Source organism: Pygocentrus nattereri, chromosome 18, assembly GCF_015220715.1.
Source record: "Pygocentrus nattereri isolate fPygNat1 chromosome 18, fPygNat1.pri, whole genome shotgun sequence".
Classification (NCBI taxonomy): Eukaryota; Metazoa; Chordata; class Actinopteri; order Characiformes; family Serrasalmidae; genus Pygocentrus; species Pygocentrus nattereri.
Genome location: NC_051228.1, coordinates 11658537 through 11678424, shown reverse-complemented (window position 1 = coordinate 11678424; position 19888 = coordinate 11658537). Strand labels below are relative to the sequence as shown.

At 38.4% G+C, this 19888-nt stretch overlaps 3 protein-coding genes across 3 annotated transcripts; 2 read left to right on the top strand and 1 right to left on the bottom strand.

Annotated features, from left to right (window-relative positions):
• LOC108410528 (olfactory receptor 1496-like) lies at nucleotides 1-4424 on the top strand. Its single transcript, XM_017681651.1, has 2 exons — nucleotides 1-814; nucleotides 4222-4424. Exons 1-2 carry the CDS (start codon nucleotides 1-3, stop codon nucleotides 4422-4424), a joined length of 1017 nt encoding a protein of 338 aa, XP_017537140.1.
• A 2286-nt stretch (nucleotides 4425-6710) lies between these two features.
• On the bottom strand, nucleotides 6711-9469 carry LOC108410531 (cytochrome c oxidase assembly factor 4 homolog, mitochondrial). Its single transcript, XM_017681654.1, has 2 exons — nucleotides 9353-9469; nucleotides 6711-8154 (listed from the first exon to the last, which is right to left on the bottom strand). The coding sequence occupies exon 2, from the start codon at nucleotides 8140-8142 to the stop codon at nucleotides 7888-7890; it is 255 nt and encodes an 84-aa protein (XP_017537143.1). The 5' UTR covers nucleotides 8143-8154; nucleotides 9353-9469; the 3' UTR covers nucleotides 6711-7887.
• A 7255-nt stretch (nucleotides 9470-16724) lies between these two features.
• Nucleotides 16725-17657, top strand: LOC108410527 (olfactory receptor 1-like). The gene has a single exon (XM_017681650.2). The coding sequence runs from the start codon at nucleotides 16725-16727 to the stop codon at nucleotides 17655-17657; it is 933 nt and encodes a 310-aa protein (XP_017537139.2).
• Nucleotides 17658-19888: the final 2231 nt, after the last annotated feature.

Sequence of the window (19888 nt, the reverse complement as noted above, 5' to 3'; positions counted from 1 at the left end):
ATGTCTGTTGGCTTGACTTCCATGCAGTCAGTTTCATTATCAAATGCAACGTTTATTCGTCCCTCCAGCTTTTATCTCATTGGACTTTACAATGTCCCACATGCAAAGTACTTCTATGTGTTTCTGTGCATTGTTTATGCAGTGACTGTTTTAGGGAATTTCTTCATAATGGGCACCATATATCTGGCACGCAGCTTACACACTGCTAAATATATAGCTGTCTTCAACCTGGCCTTGTGTGATCTGTGTGGAAGCTCTGCTCTCATTCCAAAGGTTCTGGACATGTTTCTGGTTGAGAATCAGTACATATCTTATGAAGCCTGTCTAGGAAACATGTTTTTTGTTTATGTCTTTATGACCATGCAGTCTCTTACTCTGCTTGCTATGGCCTATGACAGGCTGATTGCTATATGTTTTCCATTAAGGTATCATGCTATTCTCACCAACACTGCAATGACTTTGATCATTGGTGCTATGTGGATTTTCTCTCTGAGTGTCATTACGCTGATGGTAGCTCTAATTACCAGATTGTCCTTCTGTAGATCCACTACAGTTGACAGCTATTTCTGTGATCATGGTCTTTTTTACCTAGCCTGTAATGATTACTCCATGAATTTCATAATTGGCAATGTCTTAACTGCTGCATTGCTTTACTTTCCACTGATATTAATAGCCCTCTCATATGTTTGTATTGGTTTTGCATTACAGAACATCTCACATGGAGCTGAGCAAAGCAAAGCAATGAAAACCTGCATCTCCCATGTGATATTAGTGGCCATGTTCTATCTACCAATTATTAGTGTTTATACTATAGGTTTTATACCTATGAGTACAAATGTCAGAATAATCAATACTGCTTTGACACAAACAATTCCATCCATGTTAAACCCCATCATATATACACTAAAAACAGAGGAGGTACTACAGGCTATTAAAGTACTCTACAAACGAACTCTACAAGTGAACCCTGCAAAGGACAGAGCTGTGAAAAAGACTGCAAGGAACTGAAATAACACACTAACTGAAAAAAAATACCTTTTGAGAGAAAACCCTAGATTGCAATACATTTTAGACAATACTAAAGATGTGGCTAGACACATCAGGCACAAAGCTTAAGGTTTTTTCATTTGCATGGTTTCCTGTATCTAGAAAAGACACAGTCCTGTTGTTTTGTAAAAATAATTAAATATTACAAAGAAAAAATGTAACAGTAGCTTATATATGCTAGAAAATAGCATAAATAATGCACTAAGATCATTTATTTTATGATGATATATCTTGTGCATTTCTTTTGGTATTTCAATTATTCAATTGGAAGTTGTGAGGAATCCACCTGTGACAAGTTTTGCAATGGGGAGAAGGAAAAGTTCATCACCACATTACACATGAACCAACTAAGGAAATTAACACTTCTTGTGCTTCTCCTTAGAGAAAAAAGTTCACCATTTTTATTCTTCCTATTCAGCCCATGTAAACTTTAGGAACATTAGCTTGTGCCTTAAACACCAAAACTAAGTGAAAATAAGGGCACACGTCATCTATTCCAAGGTGTTTTGGCAAACCTCAGTGATGTTAATGCAGTACATGGTACAGATAACAGTGAAATTTTAGCTTTGAGTGGATTCTTTTTTGTGAGCAATACTGTTTGACCCTGCATTTTTCCTGCCCTCTTGTTTTGATTGGTTACTTTGTGAAAAGTGACACCTGATGAATACAGCTTTTCCAGCTGAAGTTGAATGTTTTCCAACTAAGAAAAAGGTGTCTAAATGAGCAGAGCTTGTAGAATCTGCATCCTACTGTATTATACAATGCCACCAGTATGCAGCTTGCATGTGGCATGAAATTTTCCTTCTGCTCTCTTCACCAGTGCCTCAGCACTTGAGGGGCATGTCTATCTACAACACAGGATACAAGTTATACTATTACATAAACGTGGATTTCAAATACATTTTAAATAAATTCTCTTCTCAAATGGGCAAGTCTTGTAAACATGTTATTTTTTGCAAACGTCAGTTGAAAAAGCTAATTGCAGCATTTATTTATTCTCCTTCTATGTCATTCAGATATGTGCGGCTGGCTATCCCACAATCTCTGGTCAATTTTCAGTTTTTTTGCGTCTCCCTGTAGAAAATGAATGAGGGCGAAATTTTGGATCGTTATATAGCAGGATTAATTTTCAGTTGGTAGAAGCAAAAAATGCATGAAACTGCAAATTACATGTGCCAAGCCATACATCACTTACTCCTACTTCAGATAAAAGTAACTGTGGATTTTGTGTATGTGCCTGCAAAGACAATTAATAACAGCTATGCCTGGGCTCCTCGCTCTGTACAATCCAAAACCTAATGAATACAAAGACAAAGCATTTGACATTGTTGGTGTTCCGGGTGAGTCAAAAACAGTACTGAATCACAATTATAGAAGGCTAATGCATTTTTTGTTGGGTGATAGCTTATATAGCCAGCCAACATACACTAAACTATACTGAGCTTTTTAAGTCTACGAGAATAGCCTACTTCAGAATAGAATTTATTAGAGATTTATTTTTAATTGATGATGACTGACAGTTTCATTCATGTCCTGAGTTGTAGACACACCAGTAATAAAAAAAAACTATAATATTGTCAGAATAATAAATAATAAGAAATTATCAATGAAGAACATTGAAGAACAATGATTTTAACTATTTTTGAACATCCAGTACAAACTGGATGTACTTACTTTACAAGCATATTTATATAAACAAATATACCTCATTCCATTTTAAAATATATATACAGAGTGTTTTTGTTTCATTCTACTGACACTGCCCAAAAAATAATAAATACAAAAGACAGCTATTGCACAAGCACATAATATAGTGCTTTTTATATATATATATATATATATATATATATATATATATATATTATTTATATATTAAAATGTGTTAGTTTAGGAACATAATACAACAGTCACAATCATTCTACTGTCTTCAAAAATAAAGGTGTTTTGTGTCATTCACATTATATTTTCTCCAGTCATTGTAATGTTAATGCTATAAGGTTTGGTCAGTAGAGGGAGCAGCTCACTCATTGCTTGACCCAACAGTGTCTGGCAATGGCTCACAATGTCCCACACCTCCCCCGATATCTGGTCAAAGTTCTGAAGATCAATCTGACAGGTTCTTCTGCCAGACGTTCCCAGCAAACCCTGACTATACGTTTGGGTTTGCCTGGTCTGACCGGCATCTTCCCCCACCACCTGATCCAACTCACCACCAGGTGGTGATCAGTTGACAGCTCAGCTCCTCTCTTTACCCGAGTGTCCAAAACACATGGCCGCAAGTCCGATGACATGACTACAAAGTCAATCATTGAACTGCGGCCTGGGTGTCCTGGCACCATGCTTATGGACATCCTTGTGTTCAAACATGGTGTTTGTGATGGACAAACTGTGGTTTGCACAGAAGTCCAAAAACTGAACACCACTCAGGTTCAGATCAGAGAGGCCATTCCTCCCAATCACACCCCTCCAGGTCTCGCTGTCATTGCCCACGTGAGCGTTGAAGTCCCCCAGTAGGACAATAGAGTCTCCAGGTGGAGTACTTTCAAGCACCCTTCCCAAGGACTCTAAGAAGGCTGGGTACTCTGAACTGCTGTTCGGTGCATAAGCACAGACAACAGTCAGGACCTGTTCCCCAACCCGAAGGCATAGGGAAGCTATCCTCTCGTCCACCGGAGAAAACCCCAACATACAGGCGCCGAGTTGAGGGGCTAGGAGAAAGCCCACACCTGCCCGCCGCCTCTCACCATGGGCAACTCCAGAAAAAAATAAAGTCCAGCCCCTCTCAAGGAGATTGGATCCAGAGCCCAAGCTGTGTGTTGAGGTGAGCCCAACTATATCTAGCCAGTATCTCTCAACCTCGCGCACCAACTCAGACTCCTTCCCCACCAGTGAGGTAACATTCCAAGTTCCAAAAGCCAGTTTCAGCAACCAAGGATCAGAACGCCAAGGCCCACACCTTCGGATACTGCCCGATCCACAAAGCACCGAACCCCTACAACTGCCCCTCCCATTGGTGGTGGGTCGTTTGTATTGGTTTTGTATTGGTTTGTATTGGTTTTGCATTACAGAAGATCTCACATGGTGTTGAGCAAATCAAAGCTATAAAAACCTGCACCTCTCATGTCATATTAGTGGCCATGTTTTATCTGCCAATTATTGGTGTTTACACTGCAGCTTTTACAATTCCTATAAGTGCAAACGTCAGAATAATCAATACTGCTCTGACACAAACCATTCCACCCATGTTAAACCCCATCATATATACTCTTAAAACAGAGGAAATATTACAGTGTATTAAAGTGCTCTTCAAACAAACCAGGGTGATCTCTGCAGTGGAAAGATCTGTGAAAAAAGACTGCAAGAAATTGACACACTAACTGAAAAAATGGCCTTTTGAGAGAAATAATTGTGGGATTTTCAGTTATGTTTAATTATTACTATTTCAATTATTAAAATAAGTCGTTTAGCCTGACAAAGTCCATGGTTTTGGGCAAGATAAATTTCAAAAACATTTTTTATTTTCTAGGTCTTTTGGCAAACCTCAGTCATGATGATGCAGATCATGGTACATGAATTAATAATTATCTTTGAGTGGATTCTTTTTAATGAGCAAAACTGACTGACTGTTCAACTCAGGTGGCACAGAATTCTCCTTTTGCTTCCTCCGCCAGTGCCTCTCCACCTGAATGTGTCTACAACACAGGACATGAGTTAAACTATTAACCAGTCGTTGATTTCAAATAAATTTCAAATAAATCTTCTCTTCTCAAGTAGGCTACTCTCATAATATATACCATATATCATAGTTTATTTATTTATTGCTACTCCCCTTTGGAAAAGCTAATAGCAGCAGTTATTAATTTTCCTTGTGGTAACTATGTGGACACATCCTCACTGTGCTCAAGCAACAGACTCTGGCAAGAAACTTATCTTTTCTTAGTCAGTTCTGGCTATCCCACAATCTCTGGTGCTTTTTTTTTGCTACCATTGCTCACCATAGAAAACAAAATTTTGAATGACAAATTCCATTGAGGATGACCACTTTTTTTTATAGGTGCATATGGCAATCAAATTGTTAGTATTGCAGAAGTAGTACAATTTGTAATTTTTCACAAGTCAACCATTGACTGTGCCAAGATACTGTTCTTACCTATTAACAAATCCCAAATAAGAAAATGTCAGTGGCAGTCAGAATCTTTGTGAAAACTGCGTGAGTTTTAAGCAGAAATTTCTTTGTAAGAAGGGTTGATGAATGAGGCCCAATGCTAGTTTCACTCTCCACTGTGTGTAGCCTAGGCAGCATAAACACAAGTGTTCAATTTTATTGCTGTTTATGATGATGATGTGGTCGTTCACCAACCAATGTTTTCTTATTTGGAATTTGTTCTCAGGTAAAAACAGAATTTACACACTCAAGAGCACAAAGGTGTGCACAATTCTCTAGTTTAAGAACATGTCATGAAAATGATTTACACTTTTCCTTAGCACCTTTTTTCAAGAACAATTTTAGGAAAAAATACTTGATGTTCAGTTTACAGTTATCACTAAGGATGGTAGAAAAGACAGACAATCCTGAATCTTTCAAATGTTTCTGAACCCTTGTAGGAAGACTGAGGTTTTAAAATAGTTTGAGGCAGAAGTTCTCTGCATCACATGTTGAACTCAGTTTGCTCCTATTACACTTACATATGTCTCTGCTGCTTCTCCATAAAATAGCCTTTTCTCAAAGTCAAAGGTGCTGCTTGCTATCAAGTTTTCAGTGCTAGATCACGCACCAGCCTCAACCTTGGTAGCATAAGCACATTAAAACATTAAACCATGGGATATTTGTTAGGATTTATTTCTTGTACAGGTTCATAGTCGTGAGAGAAGCAACCATTCTAACTGGATTATGGATTTTGGACAATTGAAGGTCTTCCATCTAAAGGATGATTGCCTTTAAAAGGTCCTACAAAATGTGACCATCTTCAGGTTTGTACCAGCTTGGCTGAATCATTATCTTTGAAAAATCTTAGAATACTGATTACATGTTATCCCTGTGGAAAAGACGGAAACACACACACACACATTATCTAACAGGTCGCCAATCCATCACAGGGCACTATCACTGAACACTGTAGGCTAGACTTTTTTCAAAAAATGCCAAGGATGAGTTATTGTTGAATAATTCAGCTATAGATAGATGTGAATGTATTTTATTTTCAGCATAATTTATAACTCACATTATCATACCTTTCATGATTTTATAAGGTCTGGTCTAAAATGCATTATTAAGACTTTCTCTATTTTAAGTCACCAGAGAAAAATTTTTAAGGTGGCATCTGTCACTATTTTACCATCTTAAATATTACATTTAAGAATTCAGAAGGTAGGTACAAGTCCACTAGTGGTTTTGGATAGTAAATTAAATGGCTATATTTTTGTTATAGACACTGCTATACCTGGTTCTTAATAACAGCAATGTAAAAAAAAATAGTTTCTCTACAGTGAAACATTTCACATCAAATCACTCCAAACAACTTTGAATACATATCAATGATTGAAATATGCAGAAATAAAAAAGGACATTTTTCCCCTGTAAAATTAATGGTTTTTATATTACATTTTATAGATATGAGTAAATAGATATATGTAGTGTTGAAACAGATCACATGTGAGCATGGTAAGTTGAAACAACTTTTTTTTATTAATATTTTCATTAATTACAGTGGCTGCCTTTTCAAACATTTAAAAGGGATGTATTCTAAAAAGAAGCTCACTCTTATATATGAGCTAAGCCAATTGATCTGATGGAAAAGGAATTCACTTGACTAGTGCTTTGCTAAAAAACAGTTCTTCAGCATTTAAAAAACCTTGATCAAAAATTATCCTCAATGAAAACCTTCATTCACAGTGCTGAACAATGACCAGTGCTAACAGAGCCCAAAGGTCTGAACTAATATGCCAGCCCTGGCCCACGTTTCAGAATGTGTGTACCACAAACAGTAAACTGAATAATCATAGATGCTGCTGGCAAATAGTGGGTAATAACCAGACAGCAAGGTTGTGCAATTACACTGTTAAAAAAATGCCACTGCCCTGGTTAGTGACTCTACTTGATCAAAAATGCTGTTTTTTAACAGTGGTGATACTGTTAAAACACAAAAAACATGAAAACCTGCACTTCTGGTCTCATGCTAGGGTGTACATTTTATTGCTTTATTATATCGATTCTTCCAAATGCAAGGAAAACACACTCTGCTCCATCACAAACTATTTACCTATGTTAATCTTCCTGCTCAAGTATAGCATAGGCAGAATAGTTTTTAAGATATTTAGAAATTTGAGGTTATGTGGATCTTCTCTTTGGTTACTGCTGCTCTGATCCTCTCCCTCTCTTGTTGTTTGACAGTCCTTCTTTTTATATAATTTTATCTATTTCTGTGGCCATAGAAAACCTGCATCTCCCAGCTCACATTAGGGTCCACACATAATATTTCTTAGTGTTAACAATGCAGCTCTGACATCATTTGGTTATTAGCTATTGTATGTTCTCAACAACAGTGTGTATATCATCTATATTTTATTTTTGAAAAGTGAGGCAACTCATTACCAAATATATTGGGCTACTGTTATTAAAACAGTATTTTAAAAAGTTTTTTTTTTTTTAATGAGGTACAACAATAGAACATTCAAGCTGGTATCTGAATTGTTCTAGAGAATAACTGTAGTTCCATTTGAGGACACAGAATAAAATAATATCATTGCTGAACTGTCCAAGATTTATTCATTGAGACTTTACAATATGATGTCTCATCCATGTCCCAACTGGAGACTGTCAGAGGCCTTTTTTTGCTTTTTTCAGGCTGACTCAGTGGCTGAAGGTCTTTTCCTTAGCAGCTGCTCTTTACGAGCATTCTGGAATGACATCATGCAGTCTTTAAAGTCCTTAACCTGTTTCTGGCACTTTCTCCAGTCTTGGTGTTCTGCCATGCAATCCTGGATTGCATAGTGCAGTGCAGAGCAGCCAGTCCTGCTGATCATCTGGTCCACTGGATCTTTTTCATCTTCGGGTCTGCTGCGGTCATGGGATGAGGGTGAAGGAGAAGATGCCATTTTGGTTCAGATCTAGGCAGGAGATAGGAGAACAAATTGGTAATGCTTTCACTGAGAGGTCCAAAAGATTTACTTCAACGCTGATGATGGTATTGGCCAACGGATATTAATTAATTTAATTAATATTAATGCCTCAATAACATGCCAAGCAGCTGATATTTTCACATTTACACTAACTTAACAGTCGCTTATAACGATAAACATTATATTCGTGAAAAACAGTCATACAGGTGTCAACCCATAAGAATAAGTGCTCCCCCTGACCAGTAATTATGTACTGTTCATATTTGTTTTTCAGTCTAAAAGGTAATCTGACCACACTGTGTGTGTGGTGTGGTAGCAGTGAAGCTAAAACAGTCAGTCACCCACACACAGTGCACAGATAAAACATGAGAAACTGCCCAAAACAGCATGCCACTCACAATAATTAATAAAAGAGTTGGGCTGTAAGAAAACATTACAGATGCTGTGTCCCTGTCATAAGAAGGCATTTGCAAAAATACATTTTCAGCTAGCTGCAGCATTAGAACACAGCCTGACTCTGTGCGCTTTCTGTCTCTGGCTGTTATTGTGTTAGTACGTATATTTAACTGTGAGAGAGAATGTTTTAGCTGTCTAACCCCAGAATAAAAATAAAATTCTGATTCTGTATTAAGTAATTAGTCTGACTACCTGAGAAACATAGTACATAAGATCAAAACAGCATACACTGTTCCCATACGGGTTAGGGAATTAGTGAATGTATCCAGTTTTGAGGCAGTAAACATAACGGTTGGTTACTGTCTCCCCAGTTTGACATTTAGAGGTGAATGGGTTGGGGGGACACTTGATCTAACCTTTATTCTAGGCTTATACTCTTGGAGACCAGCTCAAATGTCCCAACAGCTAACCGACTTTCCACAAATGTCAGAAATGTTCACAAAAACATCACATTATGTTCCTTCAGACTTTACATCAACTATCTATCTATCTATCTATCTAACCTAAGTTAGCTACTAAAGAAACGAACCTTCGAGATCTACATAAGACAATTTCGCTCACAGCGACTTGTAAGTTGTAAAACTACAGACAGCTGCCTTAGCAAGACAGCTAAACTAGCTAACCTATCTACCAAATCAACTTCCAAATGAAATCACTGTGAGCAAAAAAATCATCAGCATTGCAACATCCGAAGATCTGAATATACCACATAAAATGCTTTTGTACTTACAAGAAGGTTAGCTAGCTAGTCATACTTTTACATATATGTTGACTATCGGTTCCAGGTTTGTCAGGCGCTGCCAGGGGAGGAATTTCAAGGGAGGACAGGAAGTTCAGAGGCATGAACACGCCCAGAGCTACGCGGATACGCTAGGTGGCAGTGTTGCAGCTTTCATGAACCAAACTGCGCAGCACAGCGCTGTGAACGTCCCCACCACCGCGTTTCCCGAAGCTTCGGCAGTGACGTCACTGAGCGATAGAATGAATAATATTTTTAGGTTTACTGAGACGATAGTTGGATTATTGGCTCTTTGTAAAAAGGGCCAAGCGGATTTAATAGACTTAATATAACTGCTGCGTCTATTATTAGAGTGCTTGAAAAGTGCTCTATTGTTATCTCTCATACTTCTTCTTATTCTTCTTCCACACTTTTCTGCGATTTATACAGCCCAAACCGCTTAACGTACAGACTCAGTTCAAACTGCGTGTCGAAGGTCTCGGCGCTGTGACTTGTGCTATGTATTTTTGGAGTTGACCGGATTGGTAGTTTTTAACAAAATTAAGTTTAAAAGTTAAAAACCTCCCATAAGAATGAATGGCGGAATGTTCAGAACTTCACATTCTAACTGACATCGATGATGTCAGTGCAGGCCACTCAGTCTCACAGACACAGCTGTCACGCAGGAAATCTGCTTTAAAATCCTTAAACTTTCACCTAGAAACTCCATTTCAGTTTAAATGGTAGAGAAACGTGTCCTTTCTGAAACCTCAAAATATCTCACCATTTTATCAATTAGCTTTAGAGTTATGAGCATTTGTTTGGCACTAGGCACAGAAAACTGCCCATTCATTCCCATGTAAATTTCTCAAAATCAGAATCTGCTTATTTCAAGATTTTCTCTGTGTGTAACTTGACATAACTCAGACATTTTCTTCTCAATACACACAACGTTACACCAAAATAATCCTCAATGGGTCTTATCTCACACCATCTATCCAGTTAAGCGATAGAGTAAACATTTCCCGAGTTATGACTGTTTGTTCAGAGGGTGCACATCGGACTCAAACAAGGCTTCTCCACTAAGAACTGCATAATAACAGAGTGACAGCTTATTTGAATGACTCTCCCCCCGCCCCCCAAACACACCTCTCTCCCTCTCACACACACACACACACACACACACACACACACACACACATACACACACACCTAAGGAGGTGTTGTTCACCTACACATAAATACACACAAACACACACACACTTGCAGCTCTTTTCAAGCACTCTTGCAGTTCCTTCAGGAAATGCACATCTAGTTATTATTGTTGTTGTTGTTGTTGTTAGCTTTGCACATAAGAAATGCAGTCACTTTTCATTACACCTTTTATTACGACACACTGCATTATAGGATAGTTCCACCATACCTGTTTAATTGGTACGGATGTGCACACACTGCATGAGATTAAAGATACTGCTGTTTTATTGAGGTGTTTCAGTCTTGTCCTGAAAGGAGAAGAATATGTATCTCAACCCATTCCAGAGGGATGCCAAATAAAAATATAATGATACAATTGTCATTGTTGGTGGTGTGGATCAATACAAACTGCCAAAGAGATGAGTAATGATCTGGATGTTACTTTGTCTTTCATTCCCAAATTTTTCACAGCTGGTTTGTGGCTTGAGTGCCTATTCTGCTGATCGATCGATTGATTGATTCATTCATTCATTCACTCACTCACTCGAAGCCCATGTACGGTTTACATATGGATGTTCCCATGAGCCACTACCAGGTTTAAATTGGTTTCTGGCAATATTTCACTGTTAGCCTAATGTAGCTGGTTGGCAAACAAATTACACTATTACTGTACAGTATTTTAAAAACATCCATAGATCAGGTGGCTTGAAGTTTACACCGAAAGGGCAGGCAATCCTCAGGCCATAAATAGACAAATGTGAGTTGTTACCTTAGCAGTTGAGAACTTGAAACGAATGAAAGTTAATCATCCTTAACTGCTCTGAGACAGAAATTAGAAATCCAGTGTCTCTGGGTAATTATGTATTTTATGCATAGCTTAGAAAGAATTTGAACTAGCTTATTATTTTTCATACCTCCAACTCTCAAATGTATTTGGGTCTCTCATGCTTGCATTTTATATATGCTTTGCAGCATCTCTATAGCTAACTGACAGTACCTGAAAGGGGCAAGTGTATCATCTCCAGCCTTTTGAGGGCCATGTCTACTAGGCTAAAGGGTGAACCCAGGTAAATCGGGCTTACTATGAACATTTTAGCATAAACCTCTGACTGTTACAGGAACACTGTGTTGGAATTCAAAGCAAGGTGAACAGAATTATGAAAAATACTGATTCTGCTCAGGGCAAATCAGTTTCTTTTTATTGCATTTCTGAGCCCTGATTTAATCAAACTGAAGTATAAAGAATTGTGATCGAACATCTATGAACTGAAAAGGGCACAACATAGAACAACCTACATCTGAATCTTTTTCAGGGAGAATTCTCTGTCCACATAATAAAGTTTACTGCTGTGCTTGCCAATTCAATACTGAACTTTTCTTGAATGATCCTACTGTGTCATACCCTCCATGCAGCAGTGTGGTATGAATTACTTGCCAAATTCATGAGCAACCTGCAAAATGCTGGTGTGACATCCTCCACCTACTTACACAGACTGCAGATGAAAACCATACAATTCAAAGGTAGAAGGAGGCAGACAGACACCTCCTCTGGCAATTCTTTGTGATAGTTCTTTATTATATTATAAGTTATGTTTCTCAAGTAGTGTTATTACAATATAATACAATATTGTCCTGCACAGTTTGGTAGTTCCCCTACTCAAGCCCACTCATAAAACCTGACAAAGAGTGCAATCATGTGTGTTTAAACAGGTATATCAGCAAGCTGTGCTGGACACAAGCCCTCCAGAACTGGAGTTGTGCTGCTGACTCCCCGTGTTGCTCCAGTGCTGCAGCCCAAGGCTCTGTTGCTGACCTAGCAATCTTCACCACTGACCAAGTCCATGACCTGGTTTTTCACATAGTTCCAGCAGCAGCTTTCTAAATCTTGCCAGTTGTTTAAGTTAGCATCTCAAAACAGATCTGTGCAGAAATATGGCAGTGCAGCTACGACTGATACTGGCATACTTATTGTGAGCCAAAATTGCCCCACATATTAAAATGCTCTTATGGCCCACATGTCTTAACACAGATCTGGGCCACTTCTGGCAAACATTGCCAGTGCTGACATTAGCTACGTGGCAATCATTTATGTTTGAAACAGGGATCAACAGGTCTGTGGAGGATTCAGATCTTAGCTATATGTGGCACAGTACACTGTACAAATCCAACCTAAAATATTTTAGCTTTTGTGACATTTTATTATTTCTACAAAGAGAAATGTCAGGTTAAAATGCCAATTTTACTTAATTCAACACAATCTGTGTCAGTACTAATAACACTACTACATATCCTAGTTTGCAGGAAATTCAGATTTACTTGAATGATGAATGATTTGTGCCTGCTTAAAATTTTGCATTTGTTAAACAACAAAACAGAGATTCACTGATCTTTTTTGTCAGGCAATGTTAGTTATTTTAAATAACACAAATCTTTTTATTGGTGTAGTAAACACATGTAGGGTTGTAAATGCCAGTACCTGAGTAGTGCAATAGACTAAGCATTTGCTCCTTCATCAGGAAATCATGTGTTCAAATCCCATCAACAGCATAGCAGTCTGCAGCTGGTAATCCAAGAGTGGGAAACTCCACACGTCCCTGAGCCTCTCCCCACCCAATAGGGCAGGTGTTGTAATGACCTGTTTTTTTGGACTAGTGGTTTTAGACAGTTTGGGTCAGTTCTGCTGTAGTAGCTTAAGGGTGGCTGAAATGTGGCCCTGTAATGTCAGTAAACAGATTGAGTTCTGGCAACCGCACCTGGCCAACTTCTGTGCCATCATTCCGTGTGGCATGTGGGCTGCATCTAAATGCTGCATGTCAAATGTGCTTAGTCAGCAGTTTCTTCTTGCTCCTGCATTCAGGGAAAATAAAATAGATGCTTATTTTACTATATTTGAGCATATTGCTACCACCCTTAGTTGGCCTAAGGATCTGTTGTTGTTGTTGTTGTTGTTACTGCAGTGTATTCTAGATGGGAAAGCCTGAGAAGTGTGATCTTCTCTCTGGTTAGATTATATGAAGGTGAAAGCCAGAATTCTAAGGGCTTATGAACTTTGCCTACAGGCCAATTTTTAGATCTCTTTTGAAAACTCCCAGCCAAACCTTTGTTGATTTTGTAGGGGAGAAGACTATTTCGTTTGAGAAATTGTATGCGGAGCTCATGCAAAAAGAATAGTCTCCCTGAAAAGAAAAAGAGAAGGAAAAAAAATGATTGTAGATCCATTCCAGGGTATCACAAGGAGAACAGTATGGGGTGTCTATCCTTCAAAAAGAACTAGAGGTAACAATTGTCTTAACATGTTAAGAACATATATATTTGCAGCTATAACAGCTTCACCTCTCCTGGGAAGGTTTTCCACAAGGTTTTTCCAGTGTGTTTATGGGAATTTTTTTGACCATTCTTCCAGAAGTGCATTTTGAGATCAGATACTGATGTTGGATGAGAAGGCTTGGCTCGCAGTCTCTGCACTAATTCATCCCAAAGGTGTCTATCGGGTTGAGGGCAGGCCAGTCAAGTTCTTCTACACCATGTCTTTATGGACTTTGCTTTGTGCATTGGTGTGCAGTCATGTTGGAACAGGAAGGGGCCGTCCCCAAACTGTTCCCACAAAGTTGGGAGCATGAAATTGTCGAAAATCTCTTGGAGAGTTCCTTTGACTGGAACTAAGGGTCCAAGCCCAACTCCTGGAAAAACAACTGCACACCATAATCCCCCTCCACCAAACTTTACACTCAGCATCCACTGACTCCGCTCTGTCATTTTTATTGGCCTACCATTTTGTGGCTGAGTTCCTGTCATTCACAATTGCTTCCACTTTGTTATAATACCTCTGACAGTTGACTGTGGAATATTTAGTAGCGAGGAAATTTCACGACTGGACTTGTTGCATAGGTGGCTCCTGAGAATGACCCATTCTTTCAGATATGTTTGTAAAGGCAGTCTGCATGCCTAGGTGCTTGGTTTTATACACCTGTGGCCATGGAAGTGATTGGAACACCTATATTCAGTGATTTGGATGGGTGAGTGAATACTTTTGGCAATATAATGTATATGAGTTTGAGTCTGAGCAACAGCAGCAGCATCATCAGAAGGGTTAGTTTGTGAAGGTGAGATTTACACAGCATTGTACAGCATGAAGGTGGTCAAACTGGAAGGCCAGAAGGCTGGTGAGCAGTAGGCACCTGATCAAGAAAAAGCAACAGCATCAGACGGCACAGGATGGGCAGCTGTTTAACTCAACAAGAAAAAAAACACGCAGAGAGTTAGTTCTGTAAACAGTGAAAGATTACAGTTTACAGTTTTAACAGAGTGCAGCAGAGACTTCAGCAAACCTGAGCGAATGCATGAGAGCAACAAGATGACAGCACCAACGCTCCCAGTTTACCATTATACTCTAAGTCCATGAAGCCCTAGATCTGCACCTTTTATCTAACAGCAAAAACTAATTACCTAAGGCTTGACTAAACAAGTAGGTTTTTAGCCTCGATTTAGTCCCGAACACTGACTGGAAGATTACACCAAAGCCTTTTATGAGAAAGACTCTTTTTTTGAAGGATCGTACATTTACACAAGTGCCATATTAACATCTGTGTATAATTTCGTATTGCTCCAGGGTTTTACTAAGGTTAAATTAGAATAGTTTAACACCCAGGTTGTTCTGCTACTTATCAAAGCTGGAAAAGAGTCTGGGGTAGATTTCAAAATCCAACTTGCAGGGGGTGAGTCTGCACAATATTCAGCTGACTTGGTTGGTGAGGATTAAGGCCTAATCCTATTTCTTGTTTTTACCCCTACCCTTTGTTTTAAAGTGTCACCTTCTTACCTCGGAACCAGTCACAATGGGTAGTGGTTGAAATCTTCCCCTTCAAAATGGCACAACCCTCAAATAAAAAATAACATTGCTTCATTAACAGGCTACTAGCAGTACTCTGTTGGCAGCCCTGTCAGTCTGCAATGATAGCAGAGGAGGGTAGCTAAAGTTCAGCAACCTCACTGCTGGGCTTTAGTTAAATTTAGGACATCATATGCTTTCAGAGAGGGGAGACTTTCCTGTTCCATGTTAAATGGAGCAGCATTCCCGTGCTTCAGGTGTCAGTACTGATGGACTATTTAAGGTGGAATGGGAAATTTAACTAGTCAGCTACTGAGACATTAGTATAGTACTAACGATTTTTTAATCTTGTTATGAAGAAAAGGACTGTGATACATTGAAACGATATAAAACTAAGATTAAACAGTGGTTATCGTAATTTGTTAACGGAGAAAATATTCATATTTGTGGCTTTTTTTGGTCACTTGCACAGCCATCTTGCCGGTTTTTCTTTTTTTCTCATAACACACCGTTTGGAGTGAGAAAATGCATTTGAAAGGAGAGGTAGCCCTAACACTTCACCCTGTCCCTCTATCTGTACAGACGAGGGACACCTTAACCGTAGACCTGAACACAAATTGGAGGGCCATGTGCTAAGTGGTAGGGGCAAGCAGTGAAATGGATTGGGCCTAAGTCTCAGCAGCATTGGCTACTGCAGTTGTTGAAATGCATCTGGGTCATGCTGTATTTGATGTTTGATGAAATCATATTTGACCCAAGAGGATTTGGGTGCAGACTGTCCTTATTAAAATGTTCATTTTGTGAGACGAAGTTGTGTTGCTAGGTTTTAAAGCTCTAAATTATCTCATTTAAAGCTCTAGAATATCTCTCAGAAAGTCTGCCCGTTTATGTTCCAACATGTGATCTTAGATCTGTAAATACTGGCCTCCTGTAAAATACAGAAAACATGAAGCGGCTTCCTGCAGTTGTTATGCTTTACTTTGATACTCACTTCCCTAGTTACAAGTTTCGTTGTTCTTGTCACATAATATCCATTAAACACACCTTTAGGAGGAGTGCTACAGGGAATGATGTCACCATTGACACAGTATAAATTTATCTGATTCCATAATGACATGCTCATGTATGATTTTATCTGCAGAAGGTAGAGCTTCAAACCATAATGTATTATTTTGTAAACTCCTAAAAACCTTATAGTATTCTTTTGATATTATTGTCGTTTTCTGTAGTTTGTGTAAGGATTCTTTTGCAATTAACACGCTTGCTTTGAAGTACAGTGTGTACTGTGATTTTGTTACATTTTTTATATTATTACATTACAAACCATTAACAAAAACCATTCTTTTTTAGATCTAACAGCAGATGGCAGCTAATCTAAGCTCCATGCAGTCAGTTTCCACAACAAATGCAACATTTGTTCGTCCTTCTGCATTTTACATCAATGGATTTCATAATATTCCACATGCAAAGTACTACTATATGTTTCTGTGTATTGTTTATGCTGTGACTGTTTTGGGGAATTCTTTTATAATTGGCGTCATCTACCTGGCACATACTCTGCATACAGCAAAGTATATAGCTGTGTTTAACCTGGCCTTGTCTGATCTAGGTGGAAGCTCTGCTCTCATTCCAAAGCTTGTGGACATGTTTCTGTTTGAGAATCAGTACATATCTTATGAAGATTGTCTGGCAAACATGTTTTTTGTTTTTTTCTTTTTGGCCCTGCAGTCTTTTAGTCTGCTTGTTCTGGCTTATGACAGAGTAGTTGCTATATGTTTTCCTCTGAGATACCATGCTATTGTGACCAAAGCCACGATGACTATGATTATTGGTGTTATGTGGATTGTCTCTGTGTTCATCTTTGTTCTTTTTGTAGCTCTGGTTACCAGACTGTCCTTCTGTAGATCTATTGTTGTTGACAGTTATTTCTGTGATAACGGTCCCATATTTAGAATAGCATGTAATGATAACTCTGTGAACAGGATAATGGGGCTTGTCTGTATTGCTGTAGTTATTTACATTCCATTGGCATTAATAACTTTATCTTATTTCATAATTGGTTTTGCTTTGCTTAAGATGTCACGTGGGTTTGAAAGAATCAAAGCTATGAAAACGTGCACGGCCCACCTCATATTAGTGGCTATAGGTTATCTACCAATTTCAAGCATTTATGTTGCAGCTTATATAACACCTATAAATCCAAACGTACGAATCTTCAATACTGCCCTGACACAAACCATACCACCAATGCTAAATCCCATCATTTATGCTCTAAATACAGAGGAAGTCATGTAGTCAATTAAAGCACTCTGCAGACGTGCCAAGGTGAGCAATGTATTAGAAAGAGCTATTAAAAATACTTTTACAAACTGAAATTTCTATTAATTCAAACATTATTCAGCTTGTTATGTTTTGATAGCTGTTGTTAAATTGTAAGTTTGCGTGACCCTGATAAAACTGTAAGGCAGAAAAATATAGTTTAAAAAAATCACTGACCCCTTTGAAATGATCCGGGTGTCTGTATGATTTGGGTTTGATTTAAATCTGATTTGTATCATAAAAAAAAAATGGCACTTACATACAACACATTCAACACTGTCATAACTCAAACAAATGGTTTGAGCAATGAAGATTACTGATGGAATAAGTGTGAATCTATATTGTCTAAAGGATCAACAACACAGTGGTTCAAGTCCTATTAAAATGCTGTGGTGTAAGCTATAGCAGGGCATATAACTCTTTTTGTAATTTATGAATAAACCACTTCAGATTTCTTCATCTTCAGGACATTTTATTTACTTAATATATATTCATAAATTGTTATTCTGTTTGGATTGCACGTTCTCCACGTGTCTGCAGGGGTTTCCTTCAGGTTCTCCGGTTTCCTCCCCCAGTCCAAAGACATGCAGTTAGGCCAATTGGACATGCTACATTGCCCCTAGGTGTGAGTGTGTGTGATTGTGTATGTCTGTCTGTCTGCCCTGCGATGGACTGACGACCTGTCCAAGGTGTATCCTGCCTTCCACCCGATGACTGCTGGGATAGGCTCCAGCATCCCCCCACCACCCTGAGGGAGAAGCAACTTAAAAAATGTGTGTGTGTGTGTTTGTGTGTGTGTGTGTGTTTGGATTTCTTGTTTATACTGATGTAAATAACTTGAAGGAGAGACAGAAATTCTCTTTTCCTATTTGAATGCTTTACTCCCTGAAAATATATATAGCCCAATGTGTTCTTCTGAAACGAAAATGAGAAAATGCATTTATTAATATGCCCCTCATTTATAGTTAAGTGATCATTTATAGATACTAGTGTTTTTATGGACAGTGAGAGCCTGCATAATGAACACGTAGTATAATACCTCATCCTCTTTTCAATTAAGTCATGCAAGGCCTCCAGAAATTCCAGTGTGGCTGTGAAGAAGGGTCTGGCGCCGTCCCATCCTGCCATCCCTCCAGCTAAATAGGTGGTCTTCCCAATAATTCCCAATAAACTGTTCCAGTGCATAATCTGGACTGGTTCCTCCATTACGTCTGGACATACACAACAGACAGCTGGACCAGGTCACACCAAATGCTGTAAGGAGAGATTCAGATGCAGATGCAGATAGCACCATAAAATTATCTATCCCATCTTAGCACTTTGTTTTATTCTCCAGCTCTTTGAAACAGTGACAAATTCAGATAATCTGCATCCAGGTTGTGCCACTGAACGTATAACTCTTCCACAGTGGTGATGTGCTCTGCAGTGGCTCGTAAAAAACACATAGTGTAACAATTACACGAAATTTTGCAAACTAACGTGTTGGAATGGTGACATCCTATTACAGTGCCACAGTCAAATTCAGTGAGCTCTTTAGAATGTGCCAATCTTTCACAAATGTTTGGTATGGCAGAGTGCATGGCTGTGAGCTTAATTTTATACACCTGTGGCAATGGGACTGAATGCAACACCTGAATTCAATGATTGTGAGGTGTGTCCTAATACTTTTGTCCATATAGCGTATATTCAAAAGGGCCTTACGACCTCATTTGATTAGTTTTTGTTTTAGTGGCTCAATCAGCACTCTATAGTGACAAAATATATTGGAGATATGTTGCTCATTTGGATTTCTTTTAATTTGAAACAGGTCACATCTCTGATTTGGCTTACAGTCAGGAGAACTAAATAAAGAGGCTAATATTGTGCTAGATAACCCTAAACATAAACCAAAAAAATATTGTAATAGACACGCCATGCTTCCACTCTGCTTTCCTCAATTGTTGAAAATTTGCCACGATGAAGATCACATCTTGAGAGATATGCTTATGAACAGTGATGTAGATAATGATGTCACCAGACATGGTATAAATATGTCTGATTCCTACTCTTATGCTGATATGCTTTTTAATCTGCAGAGGGTAGAGTATAAAACCATTATACATCAAACATTTATAATAGGTTCAGTAACATTGTGCATTGTGATATGTTAATATTTTGAGGTACTATATTTTAAACTTTTAAAACAAGCCTTTTTCATAGGTTAAACC